Raw genomic sequence first — 16,965 nt, forward strand, 5'->3', positions numbered from 1 at the left:
TGCTTTCACTCATTTCTCCTAACCCCTATGCTCCACTTCTTACAATCACCAATCTATTGTATCTATGAGCTTAGATTTTAGTTTTTAGTTTTTTTGTTCTTAGTCTTCACATATAAGAGAGATCATATAGTATTTGTCTTACCCTGTCTGACTTATGGCACTTAGCATGATACCCTCTAGCTCCATCCATGTTGTTGCAAATGGTGAGATTTCACTTTTTTTTATGACTAAATAATATGCCATTATTATACCCCCCACTACATTTTCTTTATCCATTCATCCATTGATGGGCACTCAGGTTGTTTCCTTATCTCGGCTATTATAAATAATGCTGCAATGAACATGGGGGTGCATATATCTTTTTGAGTTCATGTTTTAATTTTCTTCAGATAAATACCCAGAAGTTTTATGGTTTGGGGCCATACATTCAAATCTTTAATCTGTTTTGAGTTAATTTTTGTGTGTGGTGTAAGATAGCAATTCAGTCTCATTCTTTTGCTTGCAGTTGTCCATTTTTCTCAATACTATTTATTGAGAGGACTGTGTTTTCCCCATTGTATATTGTTGGCTCCTTTGTCATAAATTAATTGAACATATATGCATGGGTTTACTTATGGGCTGTCTATTCTGTTCCATTGATCTGTTTTTTATACCAATACAATAATGGTTTGATTATAATATCTTTGTAAGATAGTTTGAAATCAGGGAGCATTATGCCTCCAGCTTTATTCTTTCTCAAGATGTTTGCCTATTTGGGATTTTTTTGTGGTTCCATATAAATTTTAGTATTATTTGTTCTATTTTCTTGAAAAATACCATTGGAATTTTGATAGGGATTGCATTTAATCTGTAGATTGTTTTTGGTATAATGGACATTTTATTTTAGCAATATTGATTCTTTCAATCTGTGAGCATGGAATATCTTTCCATTTATTTGTGTCTTTAATTTCTTTTACTAATATCTTAGAGTTTTCAATATACAGGTCTTTCATCTCCTTGGTTAAACTTATTCCTAAATATTTTATTCTTGTTGATGCAACTGTAAATGGGATTGTTTAATTTCTCCGATAGCTCATTATTATCATATAGAAACAAGATATTTCTGTATACTAATTTTGTATCTTGCAACTTCACTGAACCTGTTTATTAGTTCTAATAGTTTTTTTTAATGGAGTCTTTAGGATTTTCTATATATAGCATGTCATCTGCAAATAGTGAGTTTTACTTATTCCTTTCCTATTTGGATGCCTTTTTTTTTTTCTTGCCTAATTGCTCCAGCTAGGACTTCTAATACTATGTTGAATAAAAATGGCAAGAGTGGGCATCCTTGTCTTGCTCCTGATCTTGAGGAAAGGCTTTCAGCTCTTCACAGTTGAGTATGTTAGCTGTGAGTTTGTCGTACATGTCCTCTATCATGCTGAGGTATTTTTTCCTCCATATCTGCTTTCTTGGGTTTTTATGATAAATGGATATTGAATTCTGTTCAATGTTTTTTCTGCATCTGCAGCATGGGTTTGCTTGAGAGCAAGCAATATGGAGAATTTACCTAGAGCTCTGCTGTTGTCACATGGTGACTGCCATCCTCTTCAATTTTCTCTCTAGGTTGCTTTCTCTTTTTTTTTTTTTTTTTTTAAAGATTTATTTATTTATTCATGAGAGAGAGACACAAAGAGAGAGGCAGAGACACAGGCAGAAGGAGAAGCAGGCTCCTCACAGGGAGCCAGATGTGGGACTTGAACCCCGATTCTGGGATCATGCCCCGAGCTGAAGGGAGATGCTCAACCCCTGAGCCACCCAGGCATGCCTCTAGGTTACTTTCTTTGGCAGTTATTGAAATACATGCCTGCTGTGAGCCTGTTCATCATTTTCCATTGGTATCTATCTATACTCTTTTCAATATGTATTGAACACCTTGATGTTTCTCTACTTTTGTCTTTAAAGCCACCCAGTGTTTCTCAAACCATTTGTGAGAAAATCAGCTGGGTATAAAATGTTGATTCCTCAGTCCTCCCCAGGCCTTCTAAATCTCTCTGGTGAGGACCAGGATTCTGCAGGGTTTTTCTTCAAACTCTCAGATAATTTTTATGCACATTGAGAATGATCATCACTTTTCTCATTCTTCAAATGAACTGAAGGCATTGCAAACACATCTGTTTCTTCCCTAATATGTAACAGGTTTCCCCCATACCTTACTGTGCATCATTGGTTCTCAGTGTGTTTCTGTAAATCCACAGACTGAGGAAGTGTGTGGAGTCAAAACTATTTTTATAACAATGCTAAGGCATTATTATTTTTTTAACCACAATTCTCACATGAGTGTACATTGTGATTTCCAGATACTACATGACATATCCACAATAATCTGAGGAGCCTGGTAAAATAGTCTTCCCTTTTCTAACTACACATCTGATTAAGACTGGATTTTCTTCATAACTATACGATAAACTACGTCAATATTCTGCAACAATTTAATGTGGAAGGAGATTCAATCCAGTTGTCTTCTATTAAGTCAGACATTTAAAAGGTTTGCAAAATTTGGGGGAGGAGGGAAATAGTGTTTTTTCATAAATACATGCTATTAATAATAAAATATAATGGGTTATTACTGCTATTTTTAAATGCATTCATAAATATTTTAACTTTCCTGGTTTTAATTTATAATATGGAAATAACCAGTAAACCACACCAACAGGAGAGTCCTCAATAAGTTTTAAGAGTACAAAGAAGTCCTGAAACCAAAAATTTTGAGACTTGCTTCCTCCATAATGAATAAAACCAGAAAGTAAAGATGACTAATTATGAAATAGATAAGAATGAGAGGTACTTAGAGCTAGATAAATGGAGTATCTGAATATTTTAAATTAAATATTTATTGAGCAAGTAATATGTATAGTTTTCCAGAAACTACATATTTGTTCCCTGAAAAAAATATGATTTTGACTTGCTTTAACTCTCTTAAATATTTATGAAAGCAGAGACAAATTATGATTGCTACAATATTTTTGTCAGATTCTATATGACTTCTCTTTACCTCTACTTATGTACTAATACCTTAACCTTTCAACTTTCAACTTATTAAATAAAATAGATAACAACTTTATATGATTTTATCACTGGTTCCTAAGCATTAGGAATAATGATTCTAAAAAGTGGATGCAGAGACCTTCGTATCCTTTTCTATTCTGGGACTCTGATTAGTACCTGATAGTCACACCACATAAAAAGTGTTATGTCAACTGAGGCAAGTTTGATCATTTTTAAATTACAGCTACTTACCAAAAGTAGATTTTCTATCTTCTATCCATCGTAAGGCCCAATCTGCTTTTTTCTTAACATATGGCATTGTTTCAATTGCATTAAATAAAAATTCCCTGTAAAAACCAAAGGATTAATGGCAAAGTTATTCATTTTTCTTAATTGGAATAAATTTTCATTAGTTTAATCATCAATAATAACTGCAACTCTATGATATGCTACCGGATCTGTCGTTTTTCTATATTTTGCATGCCCACAAAGTTAAGAAATGAAACTAAAATTCAAATTAGCGGTTTGGATCTGGTCTGACACAAAATTGACTAAAGTCAATATTCATATGTGGTTTCACTCATATGTGGAATATAGAAATAATGGAAGGGATTATAAGGAAAAGGAGAGAAAATGAGTGGGGAAAAGACAGAAGACAAACCATGAGAGCAGAAGACAAACCATGAGAGACTCCTAACTCTGGGAAACAAAGGGTTGCAGAAGGGGAGGTGGAGGAAGGTGGGGTAACTGGGTGATGGGCACCCAGAAGGCCACTTGATGGGATGAGCACTGGGTGTTATACTATATGTTGGCAAGGTGAATTTAAGTAAAATATTTAAAGAAATAAAGTCAGTATTCAATTTCTAAAAAGAATGTGCAGTTTTTAAAGCTATAATACCCAAAGATGAACTGGTTCTATACAAGTTTTTTAACCCAACACATTATTAAACAATAAAAAGCATTTGAATAATTTTTCCCTGACATTTGGTTTTGGAGTAAATTCTGCTCTTAACATAAGCAATAGCACAAGCCTCTGTAAATAAAATCCCAGTGGTAATACCTTTTCTTGGGATCTCTGATGTAAGTGTCTATTAGCAAACTGTACATCTCTGAGTGGACATTCTCGATGAGAATTTGAAAGCCATAGAAACAGCGAGCCTCTGGAACCTGTACCTCCTGACTAAAGCGCTCCACCTACAAAAATAAGGGAAACGTATCCAATTCTGTGGGCTCTAATTAAACACTGCAAATCAGAATCTGGACATCAGAATCATCACTTAAAAATTACCTGTCATGCCAAAAATAGGTTAGACAGAATTTATAGGTTATTTTAAGCAGTATTATCTATTAACCTTTTACAATAAATTAGTTGCCTAATGTATTCTCAAGCAATTAAATTAATTGACCTGATAGGTGGAGATACTTCCTATAAAGCCAAGTATTTTAGAATGGCTATCAAAAATAATTACTTTGCATTGTAAAATTGACCTTAGGTCTTTATTTTCCCCAAAAGCAGACAGATCGATTGAAGCCCCTTCTATCTAATTCTCTTTAACAAGAAGGTAAGCCTCCTGGCCAACCATGATACAAGTTTAAAAATGGGGAGCCAGAGTACAGTGCCTTATTACAGAGCTCCAGAAGGGTTTTTAATGTGCAAGCTCTCTATTAAGATTACTACCTAAGGGTAAAAATTGAAATCATGTCTACGCATTTTAAGTTTTGATTGGTACAATATGTTTGATTTCATGATATTTTGCTGGTCAAATGGGAGAAATCTATCCTTTTCTTTGACACTTCATCAGAAAAACACCTCTGAAAGTTAAACTCTATCTAGTTCATTTCTTAGAAGTCGTTTTTCAGGCTTAGTCTACTTGTCTTACTGCCATTATCACCATTTAGCTGCTGAATGAGAACAGAAATAAAACAAAAATCTTACCAAATTTTCATTCACAATTCCATCACTGGCTGCAAAAAAAGCTAATATGTGAGAGATAAAATACTTCTCATCTGATTTAAGCTTGTTCCAGTGAGGGAGATCCTTTGATAAGTCAACCTGAAATAAAAAGATTTTCAAAAATTTCAACTTGGTGTTTAATTCTTCTTAAAGTGTTTGGAAAACTAACTTCTATCTCAACGTTGGGGATGGCCATCTCATTAGCAGTAATGAAATGAAAAAGGAAGAAAAGGAAAAAAAAGTTAACATAACTGTTATAGACTGAATGTTCATGTCCTCCCCCGCTCCCACACCCCATTCACATATTTGAAACTAATGCCCAGTGTGATGGTATTTGGAGGTGCAGTCTTTGGAAAGTTATTAGGTCATCAGGGTGGAGCCCTCATGAATGGGATTAGTGCCCTTATAAAAGAGCTGTCAGAGAGCTTCCTCATCCCTTCTGCCATGTGAGAACGCAAAGTATAAGCAGATATCTCTGAACCAGGAACTGGGACCTCACCAGATACCAAACCTGTTAGAGACTTGATCTTGGAATTCCCAGCCTCTAGAAATGTGAGAAATAAAATTCTGTTGTATGTAAACCATCCAGTCTAAGGTATTACTATAGCAACCCAAATTGACTAAGACTATTACAAAAGAACACAATACAATAAAAGTATTATGAAGGGCTCTATATTCTGGCTAATTGAGGCAGAATAAACTAGTGACTTTCAGCAGCCATTGCTTTACCATGGCATATAATTTACTGTAGTGTTAAATTAGCTACCTGTTAAGCAATAGTAGCTGCTATTGTATTGCCAGCTAATCTACTTTTATACCCAGAAAGTAGTATCTGGAATGTAACAACCTAGGTTATAAAGCAATTTACAGGTATGGCTTTCTCTGGAAATAGAAATATTTTTGAAAATGGGGGGGGGGCTCTGGGTGGTCAAGTCAGTTGGGCATCTGACTTCAGCTCTGGTCATAATCTAATCTCAGGGTGATAAGATCGAACCCCACATCAAGCTCCATGCTCAGTGGAAGGTCTGCTTGAGATTCTCCCTCTCCTGCTCCCTCTCCCTCTGTCCCTCTCCAACTCTGCTCTCTTGAATAAATCAATCAATCTTAAAAAAAATGTGCTGGCAATACAATGGAGTTGGGGGGTATACTTGTATATATCTTTTAAAACATGTAAACTAAATATCAGGTCCTATTCTCTTAAGAGCTCAATCAGGATTAACTGACAGACACCTTCCTAGTTTTTATATATTATACTCCTGATATGAAATTTTATACTATAATATACTCATTCTTAAATATTAAACTTACCTTGTCAACCATTCACTTCAAAAAGCCTTATAAATTTCATTTATATTACATTGGTCATCTCCCATTCTTAAAATGTAAACATTCCTACTCAGCTTTTTCTCCTCTAAATAAATTCTCAATTCTACTTTCTAAATATTGGTTCCAAACTACTAGTTATTAGAATTGTCTGGCAGCTTTAAAAGAAAAACACAAAATCCTAGACCTTTTTCTTCTGAATCAAGGTTTCTGATAATTGGTCATATTTAGGAATAAAGCTACACCACAGATAAAACAATGAAGTCTAAGGTTGACATAATTTGTTTAAAGGAAAAATACATGGAACTATATGTGTTTCATTTCCTTTTAAAATGTGTAAACAGGGATGCCTAGGTAGCTCAGAGGTTGAGCATCTGCCCTCGGCTCAGGGCGTGATCCCAGAGTCCTGGGATCAAGTTCCACGTCAGGCTCTTTGCATGGAGCCTGCTTCTCCCTGTGCCTGTGTCTCTACCTCTCTCTCTCTCTCTCTCTTTCTCTGTCTGTCTCTCATGGATAAATAAATAAAATCTTTTTAAAAAATAAAATTAATAAAATAAAATGTATAAACAAAATATGTACCACCTTTGTATTTTAATTTTTTAAATCAGTGTTTTTTAGTTATAATACAACATGTATTACATTTGCTAAAAGATGCAAGTACTTTACAAATGAATTTTAAGAAGCCCAAGTATCACAAGTAGCTTTTTAACATGATGAATGAAAAAGCCACCTGTGTACTCCATTTATTCTGTTAACCATATCTAAAAAAACACATCCTAAAAACCACAGTTAAAAATAGTCAGGTGTGTCAAGCAGTATGACCCAATTAGAAAATACTGAGTTTTTACTTTGTTTTGGATTTTTTGCTTTTTGTTAACTAAGTATAACAAAGATGTTACCAATATAACACAAGTGGATAAATGGGTAAAATTAGTGTAATCAAAGCTTCAAAAGTTGGTGTCTTCTGATTTCTACTATAACTCTCCTTCATTCTGTGTGAAATAGCTTATATTTATTTAGTGCTTACTAAATGCCATGTGACATTCTAAACATCTCATTATTCTCATTCATGAACTTCATCTCATTAATTCTATTCATGAGATTCATCTCAGTAATCCTTATAATAACCCAGTTAGCCAGGTATTATTAGCTCAATTTTCCAATGAGGATACACAGAGAGGTTAAGCAATTTTTCCAGTTTCATAGCTAGTAAGTGGTAGAGTCAGATTTTGTACCTAGGCATTCTGGCTCCAGAGTCTGCATTCTCAACAGTGTGTGCTTACGTGTATGAAAACAATCTTCTGAAAAATAGGGAGATCCAAATATAACTATCTAAATAGATCTATTCATTTATCTATGTTATCTAGATAAGTGAACACATACACACAGAGAAAGATGAAGACAATGACTATGTGTTCAATTAGACTACAGAGCAACCACTTACATGACCAACTAACTGTCTTTACCAAACCAGCAGGTATTTCCTCATTTATTGTGTTCAAATCATTGTCTAGATGGAAAATGCTGACCTAACATACAGCATACTACAACAGTCCCGGCTGCTGAGGCAGCAGTGCCAGACTGGATGTGACTGAGGACAGGGTAGCCTAGGAGGAGCTCTGGCTGGCAGCTTAGAAGAGAGTGCACTGCCTGAGCAGGCAAATTCTCTGCCACAGCTCTTTCTGCATAATCAGGTAAGTCATTGAAAAGCAGGGTCCCTAGGGCTTTCACTCTCATTTTTTGGCCATAGCACAATTTTATTTATTCTGCTGGCCATAAGTAAAAACTAATCTTATTTGGTCATAGGAAATCAAAAGGCTATTTAAAAATAGAAAATGTTCTAAAATACATTGGAAGTAAAAACCTGGCAGACTGAGAAGCCATTTTTGCAGCAGGAAACGTGTTTATAGACAGCAGTCTACACATAAAACATTGGAGAACACTGTATTTAATTTCAGTAATTTCAGATACTATTGTATATAACTGATTTTATTCAGTTATATGTATCTTACAATATAAGTTAACATTTTTCAATGTCACATGACAGAAGATATGAACACTACTATGGGGTGTGCCTGCTGGCAAAGGTGATGCCACTTACCTCTTCTGCAGTCCAGAAAGATGCCTGTGCCTGTTTATACATTTTCCAAATATCAGGGTATTGAATTGGAAAGATGACAAATCGGCGAGAACTCTTTCGTAGGAGTGGCTCTTCATCTGATTTCACTTCATTTTCATTGGTATCTGAAGATAACCTCTTTGAAAATAAAGTACAAACATCCATTTTGTGTAGACATGCCCTCGTTATTCATATCTAAACACATACTGGGGGTAATTTGAGAGACAGCACAGGTTGAGGAGCCCATCTGCCTGGGTTGAATCCTTTACTATTATCTGGAACCTGGTTAATAGTGTTTGGTTAGTCGTGTAACCACAGAAAGTTGCTTCTCTGAGCTTTGGTTTACCCTTATCAGTAAAATGACCCTTACTCTGTAGGTTAAACTTGATGATTAAAAGTGCTTTAAATGGAGCCTGGTGCATAATAAGCATGCAGCAAAATTGTCATTATTGCTATTTTAAGATAAGCACAAAACTAAATCCATAAATGTTATGGTGGGCAAATTTCTAAGTTTGTGTATAAAATGTCCCTTCAGTGCCTTTTTTCAGAGATCAGATGCTGGTATGAATAGGCTACTATTATAAACTTCTTTATTTATTTTTAAGAGATTTTTAAATTTATTAATTTAAGATAGCACCAGCAGGGGGAAGGATGAGAGGGAGAGGGAGATGCAGACTTCCCATTGAGCAGGGTGCCTGACTCCAGGACCCCTGGGATCATGACTTAAGCCCATCTGCCTTGCAGATGCTTAACTGACTGAGCCACCCAGGCACCCCTACTTTCCTATTTTAATTCTTTCTAATCTGAACTATTGTAAAACTTACCTGAAAACTCCTTACCAACAATTTAGCAACCTTTGTTCATCTGAACTTTCCCATATACCAATCTGCTATTACTATTTACTTGTTAGCATTACTACAGATGGTCTCACTGTGGACTGGCTCAAAGCTTTGTAGAATCCAGTGAGAAGCACATACTTATATATACATGACTTGGAAATGATAGCATTCCAAAAGGGGACAGGGCCAGATATGTATGTATACATATACATATATCAGAACTATCAGAAGAGTTATACCTTGCATAAGAATGAATATACACAAAGTATATACAATTAGGCTAAAAATGTATAAATAAATGTATACACAAAGTATATACAATTAGGCTAAAAATTGGCATATATTTAAAATCTGGACGCCTAACTCAAACTGATGGTGTCTCTCTCCAGTGTCAGGCCAATCACATTTCTTCATCCTTATCATTGCTTCCACCAACCACACCTCTCCAAAGCAAGTGTGCTAAGGCAAGGCAAGATGAGAAAAAGACTCAAAATCAAAATCAAAGCCTGAGGCTATACAGATCCAGGTAGGGCTTGCACACTGCACACCTACTGTCATCATAGTAGAGAGACTGTCTTATTTTGTAACTACTTATTTGAAGGTGTAGGCCTCCCCAGATAAAGAACTTGAGCCCTGGAGAGTAGCAACTACTTTTTATTTATTATGGCATTCCCAAACATAACATCAATAAACGTTAGCTAAGTAAGTGAATGGGCGGCTAATTTCTCTTTATCCTGTGCTTGGGCTACTGGATACCTTTTGAATTTAACATATGACCACAATACATCAGTGAGATAACCATCAATCAAATCAAGCCTTTGCTAAGTACTCCCATATCTCCCTTGTTCCCATCACCCTAAAGGCCTGGATTAAACACATAACTCACTGCATACCTTACATAGTACACAACTCACTGCAATTTAATTCCTTGTTATCCATTTAGAGTCCCCTCCAAACTATGCTTCTTGAGAGTAAAAGCTAACTTTACTTTTGTGGAACCCCTAGAACCTGACATATGACCTGGCATGTAGTTGACATTCATTTCCCCAAATATTTGAGCAAATTTTTAAAATAGAAGCTGTCAAGTTTTTTGTTTGTGTTGCCTTTATATATTTTGTCCCTGGGGTACATTCAGAGCTGGAACTCCTTACCTTCACTGTATTTGCTATGTGAACCATCATACGCAGTAACTCTTTGGTACCAAGCACCCTGGCCCTGAAGGGAGTTTTTAAATGCTGATTAAATAACTTATCAATGTCACTATCTATGAAAACTGCTGAAGACTAGCATCTTTCAGTTAGAATGAAAGTCATTTTTCTATGTAACATTCCTCCTGTTCCGTTCTGATAATATGTACGTTGTTAAGAAGAAGTTGGATTAGCAGAGCATTATGCAAGAGTCTGAATTGAGCTAAAGATGATATATTGCTTATTTTCATGATGTCTTTAAAAATCCACACACATTTTAATCAATATCAGGAGGACCACACATCCCAAAGCTCTAGGATCTCTAGAATATCCTCTATGGACCTGAGCTAACAACTCATATTTTAGAAGAGAAAACAACGTGGAAAAAAAGACATGATGTCATATGATAGTTTTAAAGAATTGGAAGTAACTTTCTAAGTTTGGACTTTACCATATGTGGGGGACAATGGAAGAAGAAACCAGAAAGCAATCAGAGACTATCCAAATGTGTTCTGAAGAACTCTGCAGTCCCTCTAATGTCACAAATGCTAGATTAAGATCTCACTATGAAATGTGTTAAGCTGTTAAAATAGTGGTAAAAAAAATAACAGATATATTCCAAAATACACAGAAAGCCACCAATCCTTGTGTTTCCAGGCTGCCATCTTTCTTTTTTTTTTTTCTTTCTTTCTTTTTTTCTGGATGACCTCAGATAAAAGTTTTTCTAGCCATCTCTGCTTAATTGAAGACTGCATAAGATTTAGAGAAAGGTAGTTAAAAAGAAAACAAAACAACAATAAACCCTGTAACCATTTGTATGTGTTTTTCAGAAGTGAACTAAGGGGCATCTAGGTGGCTCAGTCAGTTAAGCATCTGACTCTTGGTTTCAGCTTGAGTCATGATCTCAGGGTCATGGGATCAAGCCTCGCCTCAAGCTCTGTTGTTGCTCAGCGGGGAGTCTGCTTAAAGGTTTTCTCCTTCAGTCTCTCTCCCTCCCCACCACTCTCTCTGTCAAATAAGTAAATAAATTTTTTTTAAAAATCACTTATCTAGGGATCCCTGGGTGGCGCAGCGGTTTGGCGCCTGCCTTTGGCCCAGGGCGCGATCCTGGAGACCTGGGATCGAATCCCACATCGGGCTCCCGGTGCATGGAGCCTGCTTCTCCCTCTGCCTGTGTCTCTGCCTCATTCTCTCTCTCTCTCTGTGACTATCACAAATAATTAAAAAAAAAAAAAAAAATTTAAAAAATCACTTATCTAGAAATGTGGTCAGATTAGAAATTACAGGGGGAGAGAACAATGAAAAGATCATTATCCTACCCAAATCTTGCCTGTACCAGGGTACCAGATGTAGAAACACAAAAGAAAGCTGCTTTAAGAGATATTCAGAAAAAAAGAGAGAGAGAGAGAGAGAGATTCAGATTCAGAAGTAGAATTAATCATTCTTGCTAAAAAATTTGGATTTTGGAGAATGGAATAAAGAAGAGTTGAAGGTGTCCTTGAGATGTCCAACAACTGGATGATCACAGCAAGAAGTAAAGACACAAAGTACTCAGCATCTGGAGAATAACTGAATAAATCAGACAAAAACTCTTGCATCTCATATTAGATGTTTAATAAAAGCTTGATTTGAATGAACTCCCCCACCAACCCCAGCTACAACAACAATAGTTACAAACACAACAGTCTTTAAAAGTTCAACTTGGTCAATAAAAAACATAATTCGATCAGTTTGAAGATATCCAGTAGGCAGCTAAAAATATAACACTACAGCAGATGAATGGTGGCCATCCATCCCACTATTAGTCACCAAAGGGGTTATCCAGGGAGAAAATATAGAGAAACAGCACAGCTGAGGATGCAGCCGAGAAAATGCTGACATTTGAAAGGGCAGGTGGAAGAAGAGGAACCAGCTGGGATTAAAAGTGACCGAGGTGGATATAGGACAATCAAAAGCAAAGGCAGAAGTGATTTGATTTGGCTAAAGCCATTTCTGTCAACAGACAAAATAGAGAAGAATTCTGTGAAGAATCCACACTCTGGATATCAATCAGGGTAAGAGGTTAGTTAGGAATTAATTCTGCGGGCCAAATATTTTCAAACATCTGGGGGATTGAGAGGCTCATACTCCAACTCTAACTACGTGCCCCTAACCCCCAGGTACTGGTATTCACTGTAGGGCTGTTTGAAAAGCATTCTTCTGGATAGTAATAGAGAGTTTCTGAATATGAATTATCATGTATAGGGGTGGCATCAGGAGGATTCATTGGCTATCTATCCAGGATGAGCTGGAAAAGGAAAAAAAAAAAAAAAACATAGATTTTGGTAGCAAACATGGTATTGATCTCAGGGGTGCAAATGGTAGCCTGATTTTTTTTTATTTAGTTTTTTTCAAGTTATTTAAATTCTGGTTAGTTAACATAAAGTACAATATTGGTTTCAGGAGTATAATTTAATGATTCATTACTTACAGCATCCAGTGCTCATCACAAGTGTCCTCCTTGGTACTCATTATTGATTTAGCCCACCCTCTGACCACCTCCCCTCAATCAACCCTGTTTGTTCTCTATAGTTAAGAGTCTCTCATATGGTTTGTTTGCCTCCTCTCCATTTTCCCCCTTTCCTACATTCACCTGTTTTATTTCTTAAATTCCACATGAGTGAAATTCTATGGTATTTGTCATTCTCTGACTTATTTTGCTGAGCATGATGCTCTCTAGCTCCATTCACATCATTGCAAATGGCAAGATTTCATTCTTTCTGATGGCTGAGTAAAATTCCATTATATGTATCGCCACATCTCCTTTATCCATTCATCAGTTGACAAATATTTGAACAAATTTCATAAATTGGCTGATTGATAATGCTCCTATAAACATCAGGGTGCGTATGTCCCTTCAAATCAGTATTTTTTGTAGCCTCTGGGTAAATACCTAGTAGCGCAATTGCTGGGTCATTGGGTAGTTCTATTTTTAATTTTTTGAGGAACCTCCATCTGTTTCCCAGAGTGGCTGTATCATTTTGCATCTCACCAACAGTATAAGAGGGTTCCCCTTTCTCTGCATCCTTGACAAACATGTTGTTTCCTGTGTTGTTAATTTTAACCATTCTGACAGGTGTGAGGTGGTATCTCATTGTAGTTTTGATTTGTATTTCCCTGATGATGAATAATGTTGAGTATCTTTTCATGTGTCTGTTGGGCATCTATATGTCTTCTTTGGAAAGATGTCATGGCAGCCTGAATTAAGATGTGGTGGTTAGGGCAACCCGGGTGGCTCAGCGGTTTAGCGCTGCTTTCAGCTCAGGTTGCCATCCTGGAGACCCGGGATTGAGTCCCACGTTGGGCTCCCTGCATGGAGCCTGCTTCTCCCTCTGCCTGTTTCTCTGCCTCTCTGGCGCGCGCTCTGTGCCTCTAGTGAATAAATAAATAAAATCTTAAAAAATAAAATAAAATAAAAATCTTAAAGATGTGGTGGTTAGCATGAAAAAAGCTGCTTCAACAGGGCTTTGCCAGCCTATGGAATGGGATGCTTTTGGTGGGAATTGAGACAGTCTCAAGAGTTTTTACTTGAGAGGAGTGACATAGAGGCACTGGTTTAGTGAAGGATTAATTTAGCAATGGTAAAAAGAGTTAAACAGTGGGTAAGACTGGAGGTAAACAAGTCATTGTAGCTTCACAGTTATGAAGTATAAGACCCTGAAATAAAGTTCAGAACACAGAAGCATTTCTTGGCAACATTCCACTGTGTCTTCCAGAATGGTGCCTCTAGTTCCTGTCTGCCTTAGTTTCTGGTCACTTCATCCCAAGAGGATATGCCAGAACAGATTCCCCAGCTAGTACTCACCATCCCCTGGAGTAGGCCGGCATGCTACAGCCCTCCTTCTCAATCCAGCCTCAATTCCACCATTTTCATTTGTTTACCTTGGCCTCTCTTCTCAGGTAAGAAGACTACTGGATATTGTTACAGTCATACACTATTTGTATTTGCCCAGGTGTCACTTTCATTGTCATTTTCTATTCCCAACAGAATATTGGCCTACCAGCAAGAAATCAGTCTTAAGCCCAGCTCTGCTATTGAATCATGTGGTCCTGGGCATGTCAATTTATCTTTTCTGGCCTAAACTTTCTTATCTTGAAAATAGGGACTATCTAATCAATTAGATTAATGATGGTTAACTTTGAGAAATTGATGAAAGCTAAGGACCCCTTTCTCAGGAAATTCATAAACCTCCTCCAAGCTCATCTACGAACCCTTCAAAGAAGTGCTTCTTAAAAAGTGTGAATCAGTATCACCTGACGTCCTTGTTAAAATTGCTGTCCCAGACCCTCCCACGAGATCTTGATTTACCTTGTCTGGAATGTAGGCCCAGTAATCTACATTTTTTACAACTCCAGGTTGACTCTAATGCAGATGGCGTATGCTGAACCATCTAGAACCATCTATCTAGAGAAACAAAGTGCTTGAGGCATTCTTGTGACTCAAGTTAAAAACTTTTGGACCAGATGCTCACTAGAATTCATTCTAGAGTTAAAATCTGCCTCTTTGTGGGCCTATGACATTGAGAAAGGGATAATAAGTAAAAGTTAACTTCCATGGGGCACCTGGGTGGCTCAGTGGTTGAATGTCTGCCTTTGGCTCTGGTCATGATCCTGGGATCCTGGGGTCCTGGGATCGAGTCCTGCATTGGGCTCCCACAGCGAGCCTGCAACTCTGCCTCTCTCTCTCTGTGTCTCTCATGAATAAATAAATAAAATCTTAAAAAAAAAGTTAACTTCCAGGTGTTGAGTCTGAACAGTGTTGGTGCCATTAGCAGAAAAAGACAAGTCTGAAATGTCCTTTTCAAGTGACGAAATTGGTACTCAGTTTGTTTCAAAAGGGGAAGAAAACAAGAGGGAAGAAAAAGTTTGAGGGATATTTACAACTTGTTAACTAGTTACTAAATGTTTACAGAATCAAAATCAAATAATATAAAACCCCAAATTGGGACTCTACAACCTTCTAAATAAATCTAGGGTTGAGTATGAGTCTCTGTAAGCTGCAACTGTTAAAACAAAGACATCACACACAGCCAACGGGTCCAAGATCAATACAAAAAAGTATTTCTCTTGTACACAAATAAATGGTTTAGATGTATTCGCGAAGTAACAGGGCATGAAAATCACAGAGCAACTATTTGAACTACCGTACAACAGTCGAATACACTGATTTACTGTTGTTATGTACTTCTATTATAGACGCAGATAAACATGTTAACTTGGGTTTTTGGATGCACCCACAATTTCCGTGGCGCTTTGCATAAAGCCTTTGCCTTAATCGTCTGAGGTAAGTATCACTTCCACTGTATAAATGAAGAAAGTGACACCCCAAAGAGTCGCTGCTCGTTAAGTGGCCCAGTCTGAGCCACTGTGGCCTCCTAACCGGAGATTTTTCATTGTTGTGAGGCCTTGCCGTCGCCCTTCTACTATCATCACCACTCCAGCCACCCGTGTCGGTGTCCACAGGCTTCCGACTCCTTTTAATCATCTCAGAGGTGGGATGCATCTCTCCAGCAGGTCCACCTGCCCCCATCCCTCGTCTGGGCGCTCCCAGGCAGGGCTCCAGACGCGCAAAGACGGGAGCACGGCGCTGGGCCGACTGCGAGGGGCACGCGGGCGCGAGGCGCTCCTCCGCTCCTCCGCCCGGCCTGAAACCTCAGCGTCGCCCTCGGCCGGCCCCGGAGCGGACCCAGCGCGCAGAACCCCGGCCCCCTCGTCACCCCTCCCCGGAGGCGGCCTCTCGGGCACTCACAACCACGGAACCAGGCTGCGGCGACGGCTCGCGGCTGGGCCTGCCCGGGGCTGCCGACCGTGTTGCGGTCCTGCACCTCGCAGGTCCCCTCGCAGGTCCCCTCGCAGGTCCCCTCGCAGGTCCCCGCTGCAACCTGCGACCTAACGGCCAGGCGTGCCTATGGGGCGGGGCAGGGAACCGCAGCAACCTTTACCTCATCTGGCTCGGGCCTGGCCGCTTCCGGCCTTTCCGGGTCCCCCATCGCGCAGACTCCGCCAGAGCCCCGGGAGCTGAGCAACCGAGAGCCTCCGGCCACCTCCAACTCCGGCAGAGCCCAGGTGGCCCGCGGGTCCCCGAGCCCGCCCCGCCTCCGGCGGCACAGACCCCTCCTACTCCCGCCGGCTGCGCTTTCTCGCCCCCGGATTGAGCGGCTCTCCCGGCGCCGGCCCAGCCCCGCCCCCGCGCCTTTGGGTACCGCCTGCTCCGGCCGGCCCCGCCCCCCGCCCCCCGCCCCGCGGCCGGAGGCCATCTCTCGGCCTCCGCCAACCCCGCACCACCCTCGCGTGGACCCCGCTTCCCCGGCCCTAGGCCCCGCCCCCCGGGAGGCCCCGCCCCTAGAGGAACTCGCCGGGAACCCGCGGGCCCCGCCTCCCGGCCCTCGGCCCTCGGCCCTCGGCCGTCTCCCTGCTGCGGGCGGAGCCCGACGCGCCCGGCCGCCTCTCCGGTGGAGCCGTCCTCGGGAGCTCGGTATG

The 16,965-nt window shown here is 39.2% G+C and overlaps 1 protein-coding gene across 6 annotated transcripts in view; it reads right to left on the reverse strand.

The window, feature by feature from the left end:
- The window catches only part of RRM2B (ribonucleotide reductase regulatory TP53 inducible subunit M2B), a 63,911-nt gene that overhangs the window by 46,508 nt on the left and 438 nt on the right, over positions 1-16,965 (reverse strand). For 3 of the 6 annotated variants that reach the window (XM_072774096.1, XM_072774095.1, XM_072774094.1), the window contains exons 1-5: positions 16,428-16,660; positions 8,403-8,558; positions 4,961-5,077; positions 4,085-4,218; positions 3,277-3,371 (exon numbers count right to left, since the gene is read on the reverse strand). In XM_072774096.1, the coding sequence (XP_072630197.1) occupies positions 3,277-3,371; positions 4,085-4,218; positions 4,961-5,077; positions 8,403-8,558; positions 16,428-16,475 (550 nt within the window). In that variant the 5' untranslated portion in view covers positions 16,476-16,660. Of the gene's footprint in view, positions 1-3,276; positions 3,372-4,084; positions 4,219-4,960; positions 5,078-8,402; positions 8,559-16,427; positions 16,664-16,965 lie in introns of those variants that run through there. The other 3 variants (XR_012006577.1, XM_072774093.1, XM_072774097.1) reach the window with 3 other exon arrangements.

This window comes from Canis lupus, chromosome 14, assembly GCF_048164855.1.
Source record: "Canis lupus baileyi chromosome 14, mCanLup2.hap1, whole genome shotgun sequence".
In the NCBI taxonomy this organism is placed as follows: domain Eukaryota; kingdom Metazoa; phylum Chordata; class Mammalia; order Carnivora; family Canidae; genus Canis; species Canis lupus.